Source organism: Mesoplodon densirostris, chromosome 8 (genome assembly GCF_025265405.1).
Source record: "Mesoplodon densirostris isolate mMesDen1 chromosome 8, mMesDen1 primary haplotype, whole genome shotgun sequence".
Classification (NCBI taxonomy): Eukaryota; Metazoa; Chordata; class Mammalia; order Artiodactyla; family Ziphiidae; genus Mesoplodon; species Mesoplodon densirostris.
Genome location: NC_082668.1, coordinates 79,255,434 through 79,271,685, shown reverse-complemented (window position 1 = coordinate 79,271,685; position 16,252 = coordinate 79,255,434). Strand labels below are relative to the sequence as shown.

At 34.2% G+C, this 16,252-nt stretch overlaps 2 protein-coding genes across 4 annotated transcripts in view; one reads left to right on the top strand and one right to left on the bottom strand.

The window, feature by feature from the left end:
* LOC132494636 (CD302 antigen) overlaps positions 1-4,067 on the top strand; it is a 131,399-nt gene extending 127,332 nt beyond the window's left edge. For both annotated transcript variants that reach the window (XM_060105774.1, XM_060105773.1), the window contains one exon: positions 1,325-4,067. In XM_060105774.1, the coding sequence (XP_059961757.1) occupies positions 1,325-1,527 (203 nt within the window). In that variant the 3' untranslated portion in view covers positions 1,528-4,067. The remainder of the gene's footprint in view (positions 1-1,324) is intronic.
* A 302-nt stretch (positions 4,068-4,369) lies between these two features.
* Positions 4,370-16,252, bottom strand: part of MARCHF7 (membrane associated ring-CH-type finger 7) — a 44,706-nt gene continuing 32,823 nt past the window's right edge. The window contains exons 7-10 of one of the 2 annotated variants that reach the window (XM_060105776.1): positions 12,684-12,793; positions 9,717-9,830; positions 8,187-8,235; positions 4,370-5,669 (exon numbers count right to left, since the gene is read on the bottom strand). In XM_060105776.1, coding sequence (XP_059961759.1) covers positions 5,611-5,669; positions 8,187-8,235; positions 9,717-9,830; positions 12,684-12,793 — 332 coding nt within the window. In that variant the 3' untranslated portion in view covers positions 4,370-5,610. The other variant, XM_060105775.1, reaches the window with a different exon arrangement.

Below are 16,252 nucleotides of genomic sequence, written 5' to 3'. Positions count from 1 at the left end.
AAAGAAAGGGAGGGAGGGAGGAAGGAAAGGAAAGAAAAAAAAAAAGAGGGACTTCCTGGTGGTCCAGTGGTTAAAACTCTGTGCTTCCACTGCAGGGGGCATGGGTTTGATCCCTGGTTGGGGAACTAAGATCCCACATGCTGCACGGTGCAGCAGCCAAAACCAAACCAAACCAAACCAAAAAACAAAACAGAAAATAACGTGTTGACAAGAACGTGGAGACCGTGGAACCTCTGTGCACTACTGATGGGAATGTAAAATGGTGCATCCGCTGTGGAAACAATACAGGAGCTTCCCCAAAAATTTAGCACAGAATTACCATATGATCCAGTATATACCCAAAAGATGTGAAAACAGGGACTTGAACAGAATTTAAACAACCATGTTTATAGCAGTATTATTCTCAGTAGCCAGGAAGGTGGAACCAAATCAAGTGTCCATCTACAGATGAATGGGTAAGTAAAACATGGTATATACATACTATGAATATTATTCAGCCTTAAAAAGGCAATTCTGACACATGCTACAACATGCATGAACCTGGAGGACACTAGGCTAAGTGAAATAAGCCAGTCACAAAAGGACAAATACTGTATGGCTCTAATTATTTGAGGTACCTGGAGTAGTCAGCCTCAGAGACAGAAGGTAGAATGGTGGTTGCCAGGGGCGGGGGAGAGGGGGGAATGGGGACTTAATGTTTAATATAGTTTTCAGGTTTGCAAGATGAAAGTTCTATAGTTGAATGGTTGTGACACAGCACAACAATGTAAATGTACTTAATGCTACTGAACTGCACACTTAAAAATGGTTAAGATGGTAAATTTTGTTATGCATATTTTACAATTAAAAAAATTTAAAATTAAAGAGCAGTATAAGCATGCATGGAGGCAAATAACAAAAGTAACAAGAGTGGCTGCTTTGAGGAATGGTAATTAAGGGTGAGTAGGAGGAGGAACACTATTTTCATTACATACCCTGTAGAACTATGAATTTTAAGCTATGCACATGTATACTTTGGATAACATAAAATGATATATGCAAATAGAAATATATGGTGAAACCCTCTGTGTGGATAATTTTAGGATCTTAAAGTAGACTGGAGACCTCCAAAGTTTATTTCAAATTTTGAAGTATGGCAATTATTCAAGCTAAGAAATATAAATCTTGATAGGAATGTGTGTAACTGTTTTTCTAACCAATGTGAGAAATTCTCAAAATAGTGAAATATTTATGTGATGAAACTATATTTGTGCTCCCCAAAAAGCAATACTATCAACTTGTGTATCCTGATTTCCCATATTTTCTTTTGTCTTTTCCTTTTCAGATAACCACATTTTAATATCGGCTTTGGTGATTGCTAGCACGGTAATTTTGACAGTTTTGGGAGCAGTCGTTTGGTTCCTGTACAAAAGAAGTTTGGATTCTGGTTTCACCACAGTTTTTTCAGCTGCACCCCAATCACCTTATAATGATGACTGTGTTTTAGTAATTGCAGAGGAAAACGAGTATGATGTTCAATTTGACTAAGGTTCTGGAAATCTCAGATTAAGACATCAAATACCTTGACAGTGATTCCTATGCAAGATTTTAATATAAAACCTAACAATGAAAATCATGGTTTTTATGATGTATTACCTAATTCCAGTAACATTCACTATTCTCATGTAATCACTGACTGTGACAAAAATTAATCTTTAGGATTATAAGAACAAAGTTTTTAAAAAAGGAATAATCTTAGATATAATTTAATGGTTTTAACCACCTCCCCAAATGCACCTTTCACTTGAATGAAGGAAACCTTAAAGCCCAAGTATTAACAGTAAATCAGGTAAAAACCAAAACAAAAAACAAAAAAACCCAGTCTACTTGTTTTACCTCCTCCATCTTCCCTCCCAGAGTTGAACCACCTTAGTTTATAGTTGAATTAAAAAAAAAAGAAAAATTCTACTTATCACTGTAATTTTAGCAATCACTAGGTCTTTAGTAATTTCTATGGTCTTGCTCCTTTATCAATAAGATATTGAGAATAAACCTGCCTTAAAATAGATTCTCTACATTTAGATATCACTTATGGTGGTTACTCTGATAATTCCTCTAGTACTTCCATCTTCATGATTTACATGTAGAAAATTTTACAGATTTTTAACACCCCATATGCCACGTAATTATACAGTTTGAGTACTTTTAGAACACTGTTTTGGACCACAAACAGTATTTAGCACTGATCATAAATGGTCAGGATTTCAGTAAGAAAGATTTAATAAATTTTGTGAAACAAAAAAAATGACAGCCATACCAGGAAGGTGTGGAGGAGGCTGGCATTGCGGGTAACTCTTGGGTCAGTGTCCTTCAAGGATTTTTCTCCTACCACCATATCTGTTCCTATATATCTCATGCTCCCCAAGCCTTGATGAAGTTTATCATTCAATGACACGAAACCTGTGTAAGCAATAACTGCAGAGAAAAACTAAATACTACTGTAGTGATCATGTTCAAAGTTTTCAGTATGTGTATTGTACATTTTAAGACGATGGTGAAGTAATCATTTGGGGGGTAAAAATGAAAATGGAAGAAAGCTGAAACAACAATGATTTCTTTAGCAACTTAAAAACACAGTATTATTAGAAAAGATAATGTATGTACTTCACATAAAATTGTATTTACTATACGTAGAAACTTGGAAGTGCGAGGAAAGTAATCTCTCTCCCTAACGCATATCCCATCAATCATCTTATGGGAATACTTTTCATATGGATAGAGACACTATCTCTCAAGGTTGACCAGTGGCAACGAAGTCCTAGCTTGCGCCGTCTGTTTCCACTGGCCACCATGAATCAGAAACATCCCTCGTCACAATTAATGGCAGTTTTCTTAATAAGACATGAATAACTGCAAAGTGAATAATGTGACTATGTGGTACTAAAAAACAAATTTTATACTAGGTGTTATTACAAAAGTTATGCACTGTAAAAGCTTTGAGATTTTGTGTATTGATTGAGATGTCTATTTTATTACTGATAGAGTATTAATAGTGCTGCTAATCGTGAACATTAGACTGGAATTCCTTACTGCTTTTGCTACTCAAATTCTACCACTCCTTTAAGAACTGAGGCCAGCCATCTGTTCCTTAAAGCTTTGTTAACTATCAATCACAGATCTTTACAGTATCTAATACAGTAGCCACTAGCCACATGTGGCTGTTTAAATAAAGTTCATTTCCTCAATTGCACCAGCCATATTTCAAATGCTCAGATCACATGCAGTTAGGAGCTACCACGATGGGCAATGCAAATTATAGAACATTACCATTATCATAGAAAGTTTCAGTGGACAATGCTGCTCTAGAGTCTCCCCTTCCACTTCTACGTAACTAATTTTCTTCAGTTCATTTCAATAACTTCTACCTAATAATGACAGCTCTACCAAAATGGCTTTTTTAACTGATTTAATTTTCCATGTTTGATTTTATTTTCAAACAAGTCCTTAAAGGCCCCAGTAATGCAGTGCTAATCTTAATTCTCTTTATGTATCTGAACATCTGTAGTAGGCCCTTGTATCTATTTGGTGGTCAACAGGTAACTGAATCATTCAAGTCTGTATTTATTTTTAATAATAACAGTAACATTAGCATGTCTGTTTACATTCAGAAATTTATAAACTGCTTTCTTCAAACATCTTGGTTCTACCCAATAATGACAATGTAATTCTTATGTTTGGCAACTATTACTACTATCATTACTTTTAGCTACCATTTACTTTTAACTACATTTTCTTAGGAATTTGCAATCTTAAATTCTTAGGAATTTGAGTAGTATATGGTCTCTATTTTGTTCGGAATTTAAAAGTGATACCAATGAAAGATTTTTCTTATTCCCTCTAACTCAAATTTACAGGACATAAGAAGCTAATACAATACTGAAATACTAAGTGGTACAAAGGAACTACAAGAATACTATAAAGCCCAAGCCACTGTCTGTATCTCTGTCATTTAGCAGTTAATATAGCAAAACCATAAATAAACTGTATGCACACCAATGGAATGTTTTCTACCATTTACTTACAATTTTTTAAATAAAAAATTTTGTGGGTTAAGACACTGCATTTTCATGCTGAGTTCTATTAAAAGCATAAATGTTTCAAATTCAAAGCATCCCTAAAGACCTGTAGAATAGATACTGATACTGGCATCCTTAAATTTTGCATATCTGCTTTAAGGAAGGCAACGCAAAGATAACAGGCAGAAGTTGAACAAATGTTTTAGAAACAATTATATTTCATATAAAATGGGATTTAAAATAAGATTCTTGGCTATAAGGTTTGAAGGCTTCTTTGAGTACCAGTTTAAAAGGAAACATTTGAAACTATAAAGTAAATCAATCAGTATGCACTTTATTTCAAGCCGAAGTTTTACATTAAGACCAACAATCTGACTGAATGTGGGCAAACTGTTGATTCACATGTGAGAAATCACATGGTTTCTATTTAGGTTCTGAAAAAGTAGCTTGACAAAAGACTTTATTTAACCTGAAACCCGCCTGAAGGCGTTTTTAAGTGTATCCTAAGGGTGTTGACAGAGAAAATATACAGTGTTATGGACATATACACAACTCAGGACCACAGTATGGTGAACAGTTAATGTTCATCTCTTCTCTAAAGGTAGTGAAAAATATTAAGTCATCAAATAAATGCTTAGAATTACCAAGAAACAGTTAAAAATGACCAGGATCCAAACAGTTTATATCATATTTATCTATAAAGTGACAATACTAAAAAACATTGAAAACCAGTGTTTTAAACTCTGAATGTGGGATTTAAAAATATTTCATTAACTTGAGACTGCAATAATATTTTTAACCAAATAGCATCTGACTGGCAATTCTGACATAATTTACAGCTGTAGTATTCCTAAAAGGAATATCTACATACTATGGCCTATCAAATATAATCTGCATTTTGCATATCAATACAAAAATTCACCCATTGTACACTTTATATATTTTAAAAATTAGACTTCATTGCTAAGTGAATTTAGAATTCAAATTAAATTTGGAAACCTAATATAATGAATGCTCTTCTTAACTTTCTCCCCATTCTTTTTTTTTTTAAACACTGGAAGCAAATGATTATGAAAATGAGACCGCAACTTAAGGCATTTTAAAAAGAAAAATAGGTGCCATTTGGCAATTTATTCTAAAAGCATATTTTGTCCCAATTTTTTCACTAACGAGACTAAAACATCCAACCTTTTTTCATAAATATAACTACAGTAATCACAACACAAAAAACGGCTGTCAGCATTGCTTATTTAAAACAAGGGTAACACTTTCCCCACTCATCTAAAAGAAAAATACTTTTAATTACCAATTTATAAACATCAGATTCACTGGCCATGTTAAAAGGCCCAGCAGAATTTTAATTCAGCAACACTTGAGAATGAACATATATATACATGCATAATATGTGTGTGTGTATATATATATATTTTTTTCATTCTATATATATATAGACAGTAAATGTATTCAATAGGTATTTCCCCAGAAAATTAATTCATACTTAATTGCCAGTTTTAATAAACACTGTTCACAGATCATCCATTTGTCTCATATGAAGTTAGGCAATATCAAATGTTCTGTTATGGTCTCCATCTTCTTCAGAATCATCCTCTGAAGCTGTTGAAAGAAAACAGGATGATCAAGAATGATTTTAAGGGGGATGAGAATGGAAGTGTCAAGTATGAAGCCAGAACAGCAATGACTTGTACGATAAAAACCCCAGTGTAGTATATGCCAGGGTTAGGGTGGTCTGACTGTGGGTGAGGTCCGTCTACAACGCTCCCACCCCCACACTTTTTTCTTCTGTTAGTTTTTATTAAAATGAAAATGTTTAAAAATGTGGTTCGAGAACATCTAAAAAGTTTCTGAGATCAATTTGTGTTCATAGTAGCTAATGAGAAATACACTAGAGAAAGAAAAAGTAAACTTAAGGCAAGTGCTCTCACACACCTGAGTAGAATCTGGCTTATTACCGCTACATGTTTGATGTATCCGATGAGAATGAAAAAAAATGTACATAAATAATAGGTTATGGGTGTTCTTGAAATTTACATCAGAGCTATGTCTATACAATGCCAAGAAAAAGCTCTATTTAGTTAGTCAAAAAAGCTTTATATAGACACAGCCTAAGTTAATATAATTGGATTTAGTAAAAACCTTTTGTTGAGATATTCCTATGCCTCCACGTTGTCAGAAATTTGTCACTCTTGCAACATGTCCGACCTCAATTTATTTTAGAGTCATTAGCGGCTCAAGAGTTTAATATAAAACTTCCATGAACGTCTTTAAGAAGGACACAGTAAGTACAAGACTATGTAACTGTCTGCATGTGAAGGAAAACAGAAGTTCACTAAACATCCTACCAGCATTTCCCCTATTATCAAGGGCAGAAAGGTTAAATGTACACTCTTGTATTTAATACTGGACAATTTAAGGGCAACCAGCAAATGGAATCAACAAGAAAATTTTATGCAACACATATAGATGAAACTTCAATCTCCATATATTTACCTTGCAGAAATTTAAAATCCATTTTAAATAAATATCAAGTATATAGTTAGCTCATGAAGAGTAAATCCTATGCTTAACTTTTATGCAGTATCATGGAGAAATGTCAAACTAAAAAATAAAATAGCTTTTCAGAGAATTTCTCATGTTTTCTATTGGATTAACTCTACAGAAGAAAATTCAGTCAGAACCAATTTTCAGAATGTATTAATACTCTAGTACTTAGCAGTTAACTTGTAGCACCCACATCTTTCACTCTCAGTTGAGTCTGGGTATATATTTCAACTTCATCTTTTCCCTCTCATTCACATGTTGGGAGTAGACCCTCCTATATGTTCAGAAAACTAAATTCTAAATGAGAATGTTAGTTGAAAAAAAGCAATCTGGGGAAAATGTACACTGCAACAAATTACTCTCATCACATTTGACAAAGTATCAATTATAATTTACAAAAGACAGAGCTAATCTTTGTATTAGCTAACATGATGGATCTGAACTAAGAAGGTATGAAGGAAAAAAAGATTTACACTAAAGAAGTCCCACTTTATTATACCATTTGATTCCTTTATATACCATTTCCACACATACTAACTAAAATTGTGAAAATGCATTACCTAGTTGTACCTCTAATCCTTTTAAAACTTTAAAAAAACCTTACTTCAAAGGATGCTAAGCTTTCTCTAGAGGTAAAAATATTATGCACACTACAGGTTAACAGTCCAAGTATTTTGAAGATGAGTATAGAAGATAATCAATTGGAGAATACATATATAAAAACACTTCCAAGAGTGTACTGGAATCTGATCATGGGATGCCAGTTGCTTTGGGAGAAAAAGCACAATAGGTAGGGTAATCTTGGATTCCCAGGAACTGTTCCAGAGCCACCAATATCTGTGCCCACCTGGTATGAAGCACCCTGGAGGTTGTAGGACTTTGAGAAGAGGGTAAGCTGTGCAGATGCCTGTAAAGATTTGGGCATTAAGTGCCTTCACATAGGAGCCCAGGCAGAAGTTCTAAAGCTGGAACGTGATCTTAAGAGATTGGAGCTGCTGGCGGAGCTGGCTGCCTATTAAAGGTCCATGAGGACCTGAACAAGGAGCAAAAAAAAAAAAAACAAAAACAAAAAAAAAAAACTATGGCTTCTGTTAGGGACTCAGAATTAGGACTCTTTCACCATTATATTCCTAGAACTATATATAAACCCAGGGAACACCTTCTATGACCTAACAAAGCTAAAGAACAAGTAAAATTTCACACACAAAAAAATCTAAAGAAGTGTGTTTTGATTAGTAGTTAAATGTCTTCTTTTAAAAAAGTGTTAACATTAAAAGTGTTAAAATTAAGGTGATTAAATATATTTTTTTATTTTAAATAAAATATCGATGGTTAAAATAACACCCTTCCATACATTAAAATTAATTTAATTTTTAAAAAATAGGCTCTTGAAAAACTAGTGTCAGTTGCCCAACCCATCTTTCCCAAATCAATTATTCTGGTATTATTAAGCCTATAAATGAAGCTCTAATTTGGTAGAAAGAGTATATATATATATATGTAGGTTTTGCTCTGTGGGTTTAATTTGCAAAAGTAAATTCAACAAGTCTGGGGAGGGGAAATTCCACCTACTTTCGAGATCTTCCATATGTGCCTGAAGAGTTCTTGCAAGGTTAATAAACTAGAAACAATGCAGAAAGAAATACAGTAGTTTAAATGTAGCAAATGGATCTAAAGAGAGAATCAGTATAAGAGATTCATTTCTACTTAAAAGTCAAACATAATTTTAAGCCTTTAAATAGGGGGTCTTTCTCCCCCCACATCAAAACTTACAAGCTTAAGGATATGATTTTTTTAATGTCTTATATAATCATTATTACCTATGTAAAAATCATATATTAATCATGTAGAAATTGGGAGCAGATATAATATAATATTCTATGAATACCGCTGTCTTCTTGCATCGATATAATACTTTCAAAAACTATGGAGAAAAAAAAATTAAACCTCTGCATTTTGGACCCAAGTGAATTTTAGTGGTCAGTTAAAATGATAAATCAGTATTTTCCTGCCTAGAAGTATTACATTTGACTCTGTACTTTTAAAAAAATCATAAAAGTGACTTCCACTTTATTATTAACTTGTGTATACCTTTTACAAAGGCATGAATTCAACACATCTTATTATATACTTTATATGGTTCGTTCACTCTGAAGAGATAAGTTGCCTGTTTAGAAATCAAGAGCTCTTTGCTCAAATTCTGAAAGCTCTTGATAGTTCGTTCTCTTTTCTCTGAATGATAATAATCTGTCAACTGGCTCACAGGAATAATGTTTACATGATTACAGAAAAATGTTCTACCCATATACACTGAATTGGCTATTTGATAATTTTCAAAATATAATGGAAACATTATACCTCACCAGAAACTCTACTAAATTTTCATCACCAAGAGAACATCTATATAAAAAATAGTTTGAAGGATGTGTTTATGAACACATTTCAAGATATTAGGTGTTCAGAATGCTACTGTAATGAGATATAGACTCAAGTCCCTGCTACATAAAATGGGCAAGACAGTAGAGTATAAATTTCCATAACAGTAGCATTTAATTAAAAATACCTAACAAACAGCTAGCTTAAGTGTTAAATTAAGGCAATAGTGTATAGACTAAATACCAAATAGTCCAGATCTTAAGTAGTTTGAAATATGGAGGCTTAAAAACTACTACACTGGTAATCTTTTACAAGATAATAACAAATATATCGAAGTTAATTTCCCATACTCTTTCAGTTTTTGGAGTTCAATTTCAGGTTTCTAAGTTAAAATACTGAACCTTGTTTTTATTTTTTAATTAAAAAGAGCATTTTCCTTAGTACTTCCAATTCTGTCCCTGTTTTTCACTGAAATATATTCCAATCACCTTCAAGAGCTAGAAAATTACTTCTTTTTCTAGAACAGCTTTATGAGAAAATCAGGCTGCTTGATACAGAGCTAAGGCAGACAGCAATTTCTATTAAATCTACAGTACCTTTAAGAAAGATTTTAATGTAAGAACTCCCCAAAGGAAATAGACTGTGAACATATAAAACAATCTGCTTTCCAAAGCAAAGACTTGTTGCATCACATCCTCCCTTTTCCCCTGCTCCAAGGTTACTTACTCGGACACGTGTGCTTGGTTCATTCGTATTTCCCATCATATCAGAAAAGCTTTGTTCGCACAAGTGCAATAACACAACTAGGTAGAGACCAGAGCTGATAAACTCATACTCAGCCTTCAAAAGGGAAGCAAACGAGAAAAGGAAGAATATGGAGAATGAAAAATTAATAGACAACAGACTGACATCCAAAGTATACTGAGAAACTAGAGGAAATGTATTCATATCCAGTCTTAGTAAGAGATACAGCATCATCTATTAAACCAAGAAATAAAAAGTTACCCTCCATAATTTCATAATTTTACTAATGCTGTTAAGGTGTACAAATAGGTGTGTGAATATCCTCTTTATTTTCATACAGTCTTCTTTTATGTAATTTATATAAAAGTGGGACTTTTAACTCATTTGATGGTAGAAGTTATAATGCGCCTAACAGATTTTATTAATACAAATGGCTATAAATGTTTACTTAAAATTATCATTTCATCTATAGCTAAATCAATAAATTATACAATTAAAACCTAGTCAAATGGGTCAAGTGTTTATTACATAATATAATTAACTTTAAGGCAACAGCAAATATAAAAATGAACTAATAAAGGTAACAGAGTAACTGTTCTTCGTATCATTCACATAGAAATTTATAGTGGGTAAAAACTGTCCTTTGGTTCAAAATTGTTGTTCTGAAGCTAAGAATACAAGTCATGAATATAGTGTTATTAAAAATCTAATCTATCCTGTAATTTTTATACAATGAACTACCTGTAAGTTGTACCATTTTTGGCAATTAACTCATCTGAAGTTAAGAACTATACGTTCTTAGTAACAACTTCAGCAAGTAATTGGTTATCAGATTCCACAGAGCATTCAAGAAATTTGAAATTGACTTATTAAAACTCTCTTTAAATATTCACTTACTTTTCTTATTTTTAACTTAAAAGGAAATAAATTTATGTCCTCAAAATTTTTTAATTTTAATGCTTATCACCTTGAAAAAATCGAAGCCACTGGACAATGAGGAAATAAACTGCATTAAACTAATCATTTCAAATGACAGTAGTTCTTGGGGCCCCCAGAATCCAAGATTCACACAGAACAAAGAAGTTAAAGCCAGGAAGCTTAATCAAGACTGTCATTGCTTTTACAATGACTCCACCTAATATTTCCTCACACTTAAATTTAAGATTGTGGGGTCATTAAATCCTTGGAGAACCATGAAAACATTCCTGGTTGAATCGAAATGCCAAAGAACCACCTTTAAGAGACATGATGGAGCACCTAGAGAAGGAAGAATGGCAGAAGAAAACCATCCTTTGAAACCTACTCTCATTTTGAGAAGATAAAAAAAATGTTTTTCTTTCCATCGTTCTATTTTTACATACTCTTTCCCCTGTTCTTTAAAATACCAATGCTCAGCTGTCTGGAGAGACTCCTTAGGGATTTAAGACAATTCCTTGATGAAAACACTACTCTCTTTGGACAAGTGGCTCATTAAAGAATAAAGTAATAATTAGTATGAATAGCATCTATGCTACATCAATTGCCTTAATGGTTCATTAATTAAATCAGTGATTCTTAACCTGGATCTAAGTAATCAGCTTCAAAGGATCTGGGAATCCCTTAAATCATATACAAATATTGTGTCTTTGTATATTTTGTTAGGAGTGTGATTTTAATCAGATTTTCAAAGGGTATTCATTATTCCCACATTTTAAGAGTAAAAGGTGTCCATAAAAGATCATGTTGCTTGATTCCATTTATATGAAATATCCATAATGGATAAATCCAGAGAGACAGAAGGCAGTTGGAGGTTGCCGAAGGAAGGGGGGCACAGGGAGCAACTGGTTAATGGGTACAGGATTTTCTTTAGGAGAGATGAAAGTGTCTTGGAAGTAGATGGCGGTGGTGGTTGCACAACATCGCAAATATACCGAATTGTTCACTTTAAAATGATTTTTATGTTTATGTGAACTTTACCTCTATCAAAAAAAGGGGGGTGTCCACTACTCCTTAAAGTGTTTTTCAAGCATTCATGCATTCTCCCACCATCATATCTCTTTTTATAACAATTATGCTAAGCACACTTGGAGAGTACGGCTCTTGAGTCATCCTTGTAATCTCCTTTAACATCTTTTTTCCCCAGAATTTTCCTTTAGGAGGAAGAAAAGGGGGAAAATATTGAACTCTTCATTCTACCTATCTAAGCATCTCAAAAAATGTTTTTAATTTAAAACTTCAAGAAACAAAAATTAGTGACCAAATCATTAGGAGGAAAACAGTTATCAATAATACCCCAAAATCTGAGAAATGAGAAGAAAATATTTGAAATAAAATTTAATAAGATCAGATTATTCATTATATGAATAGACTATAATGACACAAATACTAAAAGAAAACTTATAAACAATGTGAACTTGGAATAAAAGATTTCATAAGTAAGTTGTTCAACATAAAGTTGGAGGTAGGAATGAGGAGAGTGGAGGGAACCAGGATAGTAGAACATGGGGGCAGATAGGCACATAAAAAGCTGTTCCTAACATTAAAAAAAAAGGAAGGAAGGGAGGGAGGGACGGAGGGAGGGATGGAGGGAGGAAGGAAAGAAGGAAGGAAGAGGATGAAGATCCAGGGCTTGGTGTTTCAATCATGTTCTAGGACTAAGAGGTATTCACAACTGAGACAGCTCTTAGCATGCCTATTTGGGGACCACTTAATAAGCCTTTATTTTCACTTTTATTTAGGAACCATATAATAAATTTTACCCTAATAACTTAAAATCTGTGACTTGCTTTTTTGCCTTTCACTTTTATAGGAAAGTAAAGAAAAATTATAAAATCATACCTAATGCAGTAAATGAAAATTGTTATTATTTTAATGCAGGTTTTCTGACCATGATTTAATCTTTTCTTCAAGAGTTGTCCTTTAAGCACAGAATAGACACTTACCAAGGTAAATTAGGCAAAATATACTAACTTGTTCATTTGCATGAGCTCTATGTAGTTCATGAATATCAAAATCCTCCAGGTTAAGCTGCAACTTCTCTTTACAGAGTTCACAGGTGGTTACAGCCTCTAGCGAAGAACCTGGTAAAAAATTACAAGTAAAGCTTAATTTTGCAGGGTCTCCACAAAACATTTTTCCTTGTAGGTTTAAGCTTAGAATACAGAAAACTGAAAGGAAGGCAGAGAGGAAGAGATAGCAGGGAGACTGTGCTACGACCATAAACCAGTAATGTCTCCTAAAATAATCAATAACACCTGATGTGCATGTCAAGTCCTACTCTGTGGTACCTAAGCCTCCACCTATTATTTGTGGTTTCCACCGCCCCCCAGATGCTCATACATTTTGATATGGGAAGCTGACAATGGAATGTTATCTGTACTTCCTACTTCCTTCTTAAGTACTCTGGCAAGATGCCAAGAAAACATGGTATCTAGAACAACTAGTTACATATACTCAGGCTAGTATCTTTAATGTGACAACATATACTAAGACCTTCTGTGGTCTAAGAAATGTGTCTTCCCTGCAGGACAGAAGGCAAAAAAAGGGATCCACCTTTGTTCAGATAAAAACAGCTCCCCTCCGCCATGAAAAGAATGAAGTCCTTATACATGCTACCACTAAGTAAAATAAGGCACAAATAAGATACAAAAAGAACAAATGTTGTATGATTCCACTTGTAAGAAATATGTAGAATAAGCAAATTCACAGAGAAAGTAGATCAGAAGTTACCAGGGGCTGGGGAGGAGGGGGAGAAGGGTGTTAGTGCTTAATGGGTATAACATTTCTGTTTAGGATGACTTAAAAGTTTTGTAAATAAATAGTGGTGATGGTCACAAAACATTTGGAATCTACTTCATGTCACTGAATTATATAGTTAATAATGGTGAAAAGGGTAAATTTCATGCTATATCAATATATATTTTACCACAATTAAATAAAATTCCGCCTGCCCTATAGGCACTCAACATTTGGTTAACTCCTAAGCTTCTGGTTCCAATTAAGTAGGTCTTGTCTAATTAAATATATAGCCATTTTCCCCCTTGTGTTTACTTTTAGACAGGGTTTTAAAATGAAAAAATGTAATAAAAATTAGAGCAAGTCATGTGCATAAACAAGATAAAGATTTAGATTCAATTTACCTAACATTTACTGAGTGCTTGTTATGTGCCAAAATAGATTAGAAGTTCTGGAGATTCTAGGATAAGTCCATAGTATTATGACCTGATGGAGAATATAAAGAATGTGAAACTTTAGAAGGCTTTCTCTTATCAGACATTTATTTTCTGATTCAGAAGCAGGAAAAATGTGATGGTCATAAAATATGGACACTGGATATCATTAAAACAAAGTCTTACAAAGCGAAAGAGAGGCATGAACATATATACACTACCAAAGGTAAGGTAGATAGCTAGTGGGAAGCAGCCGCATAGCACAGGGAGATCAGCTCAGTACTTTGTGACCGCCTGGAGGGGTGGGATAGAGAGGGTGGGAGGGAGGGAGACGCAAGAGGGAAGAGATATGGGAACATATGTATATGTATAACTGATTCACTTTGTTATAAAGCAGAAACTAACACACCATTGTTAAGCAATTATACTCCAATAAAAATGTAAAAAATAAAAATTAAAAAAAGATAGCTTCAGTTTTAACCAAAAAAAAAAAAAAACCCACAAAGTCTATCACATCTTAGGGTTTCATTTTTCTCTTCCATGGAACAAGTGGCCTACCAAAGTTGTTCAAAAAGGCCATTCGCAGGTGGGAGGAACCCATTTATCCCTACAATCTTTAATCCAGGACTCTGTCCTTTACACTCCACCTCAATCAGTAGGCCCTGACTGCATCTGCCTAAACTTGTACTAGACATATTCTATTCATCTTTGAACATCCTGTAGAGTTTTAACAGTCCATATACAGTAGCTGCCTAATAAATGTTTAAATGAATCTCTACCAGAGAATCACCTACCAGATGGGGTCTTTATGAAAATACGAGAAAGCCTTGTGGAAACTTAAAAGGAAGGTTCAGTTCTTGAGATCTTAACATTCATTTGACCATGAATACTTATTATTACCTTTAAAACCTATTTAATTGAGTACTTACTATGAGTTTCTCACAATACTGTGAGAAACTATTCACAAACATCATCTCATTTGACCTTAACAACAAGCTATTACTCAATTTTATTCATGATGGAACTGAGGCTCAACCTCAGACCTACTTAAAAATGTTTAGGAATGGATCTGAGGCATCTATGTTTTTAAAAACTCCAATGGTTAATATTTTGATCAGCAACCAGGGTTCAGAACCAATGTTAAAAGAGACTTACTCAAAATCCTGCAGTTAAGTGTTGGAGTCAATATTCCAACCTAAGCATGTCTAACTCCAAAAATCCAATGTTCTTAGACAATATATTGCATTATCTGTTTTCCTGCCTACATAATACTAACAATCCAATTGCAAATATAACAGAAGGTGAGTCAAGTTGTTTTTCATTTTGGTAATACCTAACATTTCTGGACCCTTGCTAAGTGTCAAGAACCATGCTCAGCGCTCATTTTATCTTAATAACACCCCAGGGTGGTGACTAATAAAGCCTATGAGGCTGTCATAACACTATACAGCCAAGAAGAGGCTGCTACAAGTAAGACAGCCCATCCCACAGGTTTGGGATCAGGTTAGGTTAGAAGAAAAGATAACCCCCTACCCCAAGGAGGCCTTTGCTAACCTTGCTGCAGGAAAAAAGTTTCCCACTAGCCTCGTAATCTCCAGTTTGAATAGGTTACTCAAACTCCTCCAACAGATTATTAAAATTAATACCATCATACCTCACAACCTGTTTGCCTATGCTACCCAGCTATCATCATCAGACTGTCCTTTTCACACAATTATGTACATTTATTACTCTGATCTAATTTCCCACCCTACTAGTCACATTCTTACCCTACCAGTAACATTTCACTAGGTCCTCTGGTACTCAATAGTCTAACATTAAATTCCTCTTAACCAATCTCCTTTACGAATTATCTCTTCAACTTCAAGCCTGAACCACAGTGCCTCACAAACTGATACATACTCTTCTGCAGCCATTTTTTTCCCCACAACGCTTTGTACCTCAGGACCAAGAAATAGGGATAGATGCCCCCTCCCCACACCTACTGCTGTTTTGAAACTCTAAGTCCCTCCTCATTCATTAATGACTTTAGCATGTCTCTTCTTTACCCAACTTACTTCTTGGCTATTTCAACATGCACATAAGACCACATTTGATTCTGACTTCCTCAACATCCTTGCTTCCAATATTACCCTTCCCCACCTAAGCCACCTACTTTATGGTCATACCCTTGACCCTGTCATTGCAGTGTACTGCACTACTCCTAAAATCCGTATTTTAAGCATCCTCTCCTGTGCACCTACAACTTTTCATCATTTTAGCTCACCTACTCTGGCAATTCTCTTCAATGTCACTGAGATTCAAAGACACTGACTCTACCACTTCTCACTATCCACTTCCTAATGTCCTTACTCCCTTCCTTATTTTGTC